Below are 7,146 nucleotides of genomic sequence, written 5' to 3'. Positions count from 1 at the left end.
AGCAGGTTCCCACTAGCTCTTTACGCAAAGCAGTGTATATATGTCAGTCGGTCTCCCAAGTCGTCCCGCCCTCCCTTTTCCCCTCCTCTTTGCCCACATGTCTGTTCTTTCATCTGTATCTCTATTTCTGCCCTGGAAATAGGTTCATCTTTACCATTTTTCTAGACTCCACATATATGCATTAATATATGACATGTTTTTCTAACAAGAGTGAAATTAAACATTGCTGCAATGATTTGTATCGATAGAATGTCTTATCTCTCCCATTACACTGGAAGTCCCATGACAATAAGAATCTTCTCAATCTCATTCACCATTGTGCTCCTGCCATCTAACATAATTCCTGATACAGGGAGTTTAATGAGTGAATACTTTCTGGAAGGAAGGATGGATGGATGGATGTGGTAAATAGACAAATTTCCCACCAGATTTCCAAGCATTCGTCACACCTCCAAATGCCACATGTAAACGCTCTGGATTTTGTGAATGCTATAAAAAGGTCAACAGTCTATCGCACAATTTTTTTTTACTTTTGTATTACTTTATTTTTTAACCATGTGTGTTTTAAACACAACCCCCCATAAAGATAAATGTCTAAAAAGAAAGATGAGAAGGACACAAGGTTGCTATTTCCCTGGGGTCTCTCTGGATCCACTCCGATGGGGACCAGTGAAGCCTCATCTGTTTCTGGTATGTGTCTTTAGAACATAAGCAAGTGCTGGACCAAGTGGTAAGCAGGGCCTCCTTCCCACCTCATCACCAAATCCCCTCCTCACCTGCCTCTTTTCTCTCTAATTTTATCCATTTTCTTATCTTTTGTCAGTTTTTATGTCCTCTTTTCTTTTAAATTTAATCTTAAATTTGGTATTTCATATTAAGAAGAGTTAAGAGTTGACAAAGTTAAGTTAAATGCACTCACATTTGCTGTTTGGTCGCTCAGACATGTCTGACTCTTTGTGACCCCAGGGACTGCAGCACGCCAGGCTTCCCTGTCCATCCCAATCTCCCAGAGTCCACTCACATTAGGATTATTGTGAAACCTACTGCTAGGGTCTAAGGCAGCTCTATCCAACAGAACTTTCTGCGAAGCATTATACAATTTCAATGAAGACATGGGATGAATGATGTCAAAGAATCCTTGTGATTAGATCAAATGCCAAGAATGATAAGGGCCCAAGCTTTTGAAAACATGAGCCACAGATAATGAAATTCTCAGCTGGTTCCCCTCTCCAACCCAGGAATTAATTGGGCTGCAAAGACAAAAGACCAGAGGATTAAAATTGTACTTAATAATTTAACTACTTGTAGCTGAAAAGCATCCAAAGGAGACACATGTTATCAAAATTGTGATATACTGGTCTATTTATGTGTATATGCACATGTGTGTGTGCCTGTGTGCATGTGTAGAGAGAGACAGAGACAGAAACAAAAAGATAGGGAGAGACAGAGGCAGAGGAGAGAGGCCCCAACAGCAAGAACATGTACAAATTATTTTCACACCTTTGGTTTATCTTTTGACCAGTTAAGTTCTCTGAATCTTTTTCTTTACTGACCCAGATGCACCATAAGCATGCTGCATCTGCTTCCGGGCAGTACTTGGAGTATCACTGGCACTCAGAAATAATATATTTTTTAATGAGTTTCTAATAACCAGAATATCATATCAACTAGATTTTCAAAGGTCATATTTTCCATATTTACTTAGAAAGGCATTCTGTTGCCCAGTGACCAAGCTTCAAGCTCTCCCTGAGTGCTCTACAGCTCAAAATGAATTGGCTGCTGCCTTTTCAACAAATCAACCTTTCTTCTTGTTCAGATCCAGCATTAATCTACCCTTAAAATTTTTTACTTCATTTGGGACTTTGAGCCCCAAATCCCATTTCAGGTGGAAAAAAATAAAAAGTCAAGCCAACAAACACAAATTCAAAAAGCCTGTGCCTTTTATCCACCTGGGACCCCTAGAACACATTCAGAAGAAGCCAAGAGATAAGTGGAGTCTCACTCACAGGCCTCTGGGATCTACTTCTGGGAAGGGAGAGAAGTGGAATAACAGAGGCTCCAGTAGCCTGTGGCCTGACATGTGACTGTACACACAAAAAGGCCCTCTGGGTATTTCCCTGGTGGCCCAGTGGTTAAAACTCCATGCTTCCAATACAGGGGGTGCGTGTTCAATCCCTGGTCGGGGACCTAAGGATCCCACGTGCTGCATAGCATGGCCAAAAATAGGGGGGGCCCTATTAATGATTTTACTGAGAGAGTTCAATGTGAACTTGAAGACATCATAAGTTCCTAGGGAAAAAAATATGCCAAAAATAAAATGAACGTTTGATTCATCTTTGTTGTTTTTAAAAAGTACATATTCTAATTTCTATGTGCTAACTACAGACTAAAATAAACTTGAATCCTATAAAGTCAAAGTTGATGAAACCAGCAATGACTGGATTCATGAAATACTTTGGGGATTTTTAAGAATAATGTCTATTATAAGGTTTTTAAAAAGCAAAGTGAACTATATTCAATATCCTGTGTAAACTATAATGGAAAAGAATATTTTAAAAAGAATGTCTACATGTGTGTAGCTGAGTCACTTTGCTGTACAGCAGAGATTTGCACAACATTGTAAATCATCTGTACTTCAATAAAAAATAAAAATTAAAAAAGAAGGCTTAAAAACACGTTTTCTAATCTATGCAGGAAAGGGGACAGCTGGTTTATTCATTATAATCATCAATGCTAGGTTTTCATAGTCAGAAAATTAGTGCACTGGGGTTTTTCTAGTGAGTCCATGGGAAGTTTAGATTCTTCTCACAAGAAGGGTGAGAAAATATAATCTAAGCAAGCTGGCTGGCTGGGGCCAGACTCACTGGTGTCACCTGAAGTCTGCAAAGAAATATACCTAAGAAGAAAACCCACCTAAATACATGAAAGTCACAGTCATTTAATGAGTTCCTGTATTAACTCTGTGCCCTGTTGACACAGTTCCCTACAGCTAAAGAAGTAATAATTATCATCTAACTTAGAATTAGCAACAGTGGATACTTCTCTTGTACCACTTCGTTACTTTTCACCATAACCCTATAAGGTAGGTACTATCAGCCCATTTCACAGCTGAGCAAACTGAGGCCATGACATATGGAAGACTTGCCCGATTTTACACAGTTGTAGGTGGCAGAGCATAGATTCAAACCCAGTTCTTTCTGACTCCAACCACATGCTAGGAATTCTAAATCTCTGTATTTTATTGTCTCCCTATTTCTAATGATGTCACTTCCTTTAAAAAAATTTTTTTTTCCTTCTCTGCCAAACTGCAAAAGCTTCTTGGGGTAAGAGTCTAATTCCACCCAAAGCCTTGTCTTAATTACAACTAAGGCACAAATGGCAGGTCTGCAGCTCCTCTAAAGAATGCTACAGAGACAAGTCTGCCTTGCTTATCTGAGGGATCCTATTTCTTATTCAGAATTTAGGCAGTTTCATAATAGAGATTCTCAGCTCCAGTCCCCTGTCACCAGAGACATTCTTAAACTACCTCACCGAGAATGGTCTTATAGAAAATACAGAGAGTGGAAACAAAACGGGAGAAATTATGTGGCAGTCAATCTAGACTTTTGTACAAAAGCAAGAAAATCTATTCTTCAGCTCCCTGAGCACACACAAATTTACAATTTCCCATGGTTTATGGACTTTCCATCTTAGCATCCCCAATTTCCATGGCAGCACCATGGAGCCTGGGGCTCAGTGGTTTCCTTGCCTTATGATCATCCTACACACCTCCTACCCAAGAATGGCAGAGGCTGGATCCCCAGTCCCTTCTATTTTTGAGATGGAAAACCCCCCACCCTAGCTTTTAGCTGGGACTAGGGCTACCTGAAATTAACATCACATTTCCCACACACTCCTTTGCAGCAGCAGGGTGTGGGTATTTGATTAAGTTCTAGCTAACAGCATTCAGGCAGAAGTGTAAAAGGCAACTTCCTGTTCATGTGTCCTTCACCTTCCTTTACCATTCCTCCTACCGTTGGCTGAAATAAAGATGTGATGACTGGATAGTCCAGCATCCTTCTTGAACCATGAGATAATTTTCACTTCTGGGGTTGTAGAGTGGAAAAACTGAAAAGAACACAGGACCCTGGCCTTTGGACTTCTGACTTTGGTGACAATAAGGTTTTATTGTCATGCAATGCTGATCCCATTTTCATTAGATTCACCCTGAGGAAATACGCAGTGCCCAAAATGCTTGACTGAGGAATAGCTCTGAGGTTCCAAGATTAGTCCCAGGTAATTCTGAGCGTATCTGAGAACAATCTTAAGTAAGGAGTTAAGTGTTAGTTGCTCAGCCGTGTCCAATTCTTTGCGACCCCGTGGACTGTAGCCCACCAGGCTCCTCTGTCCTTGAAAATCTCTAGGCAAGAATACTGGAGTGGGTGGCCATTCCCTTCTTCAGGGGATCTTCCCGACCCAGGGATCGAACCCAGGTTTCCTGCCTTGCAGGCAGATTCTTGACTAAGCCACCAAGGAAGCCCCAGGATAAGAGGATAATCTTTCCCTTTCCTGAATATCCCTAAGCATGAAGTCCTAAACAACTCAATTTCAAGGGCTGTCAAATTGCCCCTTCCCCTCTCTGGCTCCTTCCCATCCAGCCCAGTTGGCATATATGAGCAAAGCAGCAACACAAGGTGACCACATGTTCACAGCTGGATTTTGACTCTCACATGGCAACTGGTTTCATAGCAAAGTAACCCTGCAGCCCAGTCTCCTCTTACACACAGCTGCCCCACCACTAGTTTAGTTTGGAGACAATCCTAGGAGATGATATCTTCTGAGTGCTGAGTCTGTGCTGACCTCTGGTCCAAGCATCTTACATACTGTTAACAACTTGGAGCCACTTAGCAATTTTTAAAGGTAGGTATTGTTACTGGACCCATTTTATAAATGAAGAGTCTGAGGTACAAAGAGGCTAAGTAACACAGCTGCGAAGTCTCAGGCCAAGATTCCAAGCCACAGTGATAGCCTGACAGGCTGTGTACATGCCCACTACCCTACATTGCCTGGAGAGGAGATAAAGAAAAGCGATTTAAAAAATTAAGCATGGCGACCTCTTAAGCTGCCATGTTTCATTAGAAACTTTAATTCTGCCTTAATAGCTGCACCAGAAAATGCTGACCACTGTTTCTTCTTTGAATAAAAGGATCTCCCGCTTCAGATGTATCATTACCTGCATGTTGCAAGCAACGTTCCCATCGCTAATAACTGCAGAGCAGCTGGGATAGAAAAGCTGCATTAAAATTTCAAAAATCACCCTGGACCTCAGCAAGCCACAAAGGCAGAAACTGATTCATGAAAGTGATAGGTAACCTCAAAGATCTACGTGTTCCTGGGCTAAGACACCACTGGCATTCTGCTCGAGGGGTTAATGTTCTAGAAAACAATCCAACAGTTTGCACCAGAACCAAAATGTTGCCATTTAAAGTGATGTGGGAAATCCTCTCATGCAGTGTGTAAAACTGGGGCTCCAAATCCTGATAAAGGAGGAGGGGGATGGGGGTCTATGACACTCACCAGCTAAGCGGGCTCGGCTCAGATTTCAGGCTGGAGGACATACAAGTCTCAGAAGAAAGCAGTGCCACACGGCAGGCATTCTGTACAACTGACAATGCCACCCACACTCACCAGGGATCACTTTACTTTCTCTGGAGGGTGGAGGTGCTACAACTAAACTGTCAGTCAGTGCTAAGTCACATCTCAGACTCTTTAATATTCAAATGCTTTCTTCCCCTGATCTCTGCCCAGCTTATCAGGGCAATCAACTGGTCCCTAAGACATTCCCCAGATATGTGACATTTCTCACCAAACTCAGCCATAGCTGGTCTAAAAACAGGCACTTTCCAGACCAGAGGTTGAAACTCTTGGCCCTACAGGGGCCAAAACTGGGTGAAGCAGGCCTGGTCGCAATCGATTGAGACAAAATGGTGAATGTGCACCCTGCCTATGAAAACAGCTGCTCTCAGCTCCAAACGGTAGTTCTAAAAAGAAAGTGGGACCAACAGTCAGCAAACTTGAAGCTGCAAAGTCAGATACGTTTGTGAAATCTTCAGTTCTAAAATGTTGACATCAAATTAAAAAAACGTTTGACACCCTAAGGGCTAAACAAGACTACAGGTGATCTGGCATCTGGAGAGAGAACCTGCAGCTAGCGACAGCCGAGTCACCCCTAGGCTGCGCATCCCTGGCTAGGGTCAAGGATCTCAGGCCTGATGCAAGGACCCAGGTAAGCAGTCACTTGGAGCCTTCCTGTACCTAGCCAGAAGAGAGAAAGGGCAATTTAAACCAGGATCTGAGAAGCACTCCATCTGGAACCACTTCTTCAGAGAGGGCAGAGGCCCAGGGGACAATCACAGTCGCCTTTCTAGGGGATACACCATCTGCAGAGGCAGAGGCCACCTGTAGAGACCTCCATGGGGCAAGGGATGTGGAAAGGCATGAGAGCAGGAATCGGTGGGGAGGGGCTTCCCAGGTGGCGCTAGTGGTCAAGAATCTGCCTGCCAGTGCAGGAAAGGTAAGCGATGCAGGTTCGATCCTTGGGTCGGGAAGATCCCCTGGAGGCAACCCACTCCAGTGTTCATGCCTGAAGAATCCCATGGACAGAGGAGCCTGGTGGGGTACAGTCCATGGGGTCGCAAGGAGTTGGACATAACTGAAGCGACTTAGCACTCATGCGTGCACCTATCTGGCGAACTGACCAGGCAGGACAGGTTCACTCTTCGGATAGCTGCAGGAAGGTAGAAAGCGTGGATACACTTCCTTGGCCAGCGGGGCCTCTCAGCCCCACCAGCCCTTCCTGGATGGAGCACCTCTGCCCCACATACAGCACCCCTTGTATTAACAAGACCTTTCTGTGGTGATGAATTCCTAGGTTGGGAGGTCACTCTGACAGCCGTGGTGCCTTCACTCTCTGCCTAATTCAGTCACTTCTAGGAAGTCTTTTTTTACCTTCTCTTTGCACAAATGGGCCAGAACCCCACAGCCTACCTTGGCACTGAAATCCTTGCTTCCCGAAGCCCCTGCAAAGGCAGAAGGAGGCATGTCAGACAGCCCGAGGGGCCCAGCCGCCGGTTAGTTCCCCCGCAGAGTCACCCCACTTCCCCTGCC

General features: G+C 43.9%; 1 protein-coding gene across 1 annotated transcript in view; it reads right to left on the bottom strand.

Annotated features, from left to right (window-relative positions):
• PRKCB (protein kinase C, beta) overlaps positions 1-7,146 on the bottom strand; it is a 476,951-nt gene that overhangs the window by 369,730 nt on the left and 100,075 nt on the right. Inside the window, exon 6 of the mRNA XM_010837422.1 lies at positions 7,027-7,058. Within this exon, the coding sequence (XP_010835724.1) occupies positions 7,027-7,058 (32 nt within the window). The remainder of the gene's footprint in view (positions 1-7,026; positions 7,059-7,146) is intronic.

Source organism: Bison bison, unplaced genomic scaffold (genome assembly GCF_000754665.1).
Source record: "Bison bison bison isolate TAMUID 2011002044 unplaced genomic scaffold, Bison_UMD1.0 scf7180017864072, whole genome shotgun sequence".
Taxonomy (NCBI): domain Eukaryota; kingdom Metazoa; phylum Chordata; class Mammalia; order Artiodactyla; family Bovidae; genus Bison; species Bison bison.
This window is presented reverse-complemented; position numbering and strand designations above follow the sequence as displayed.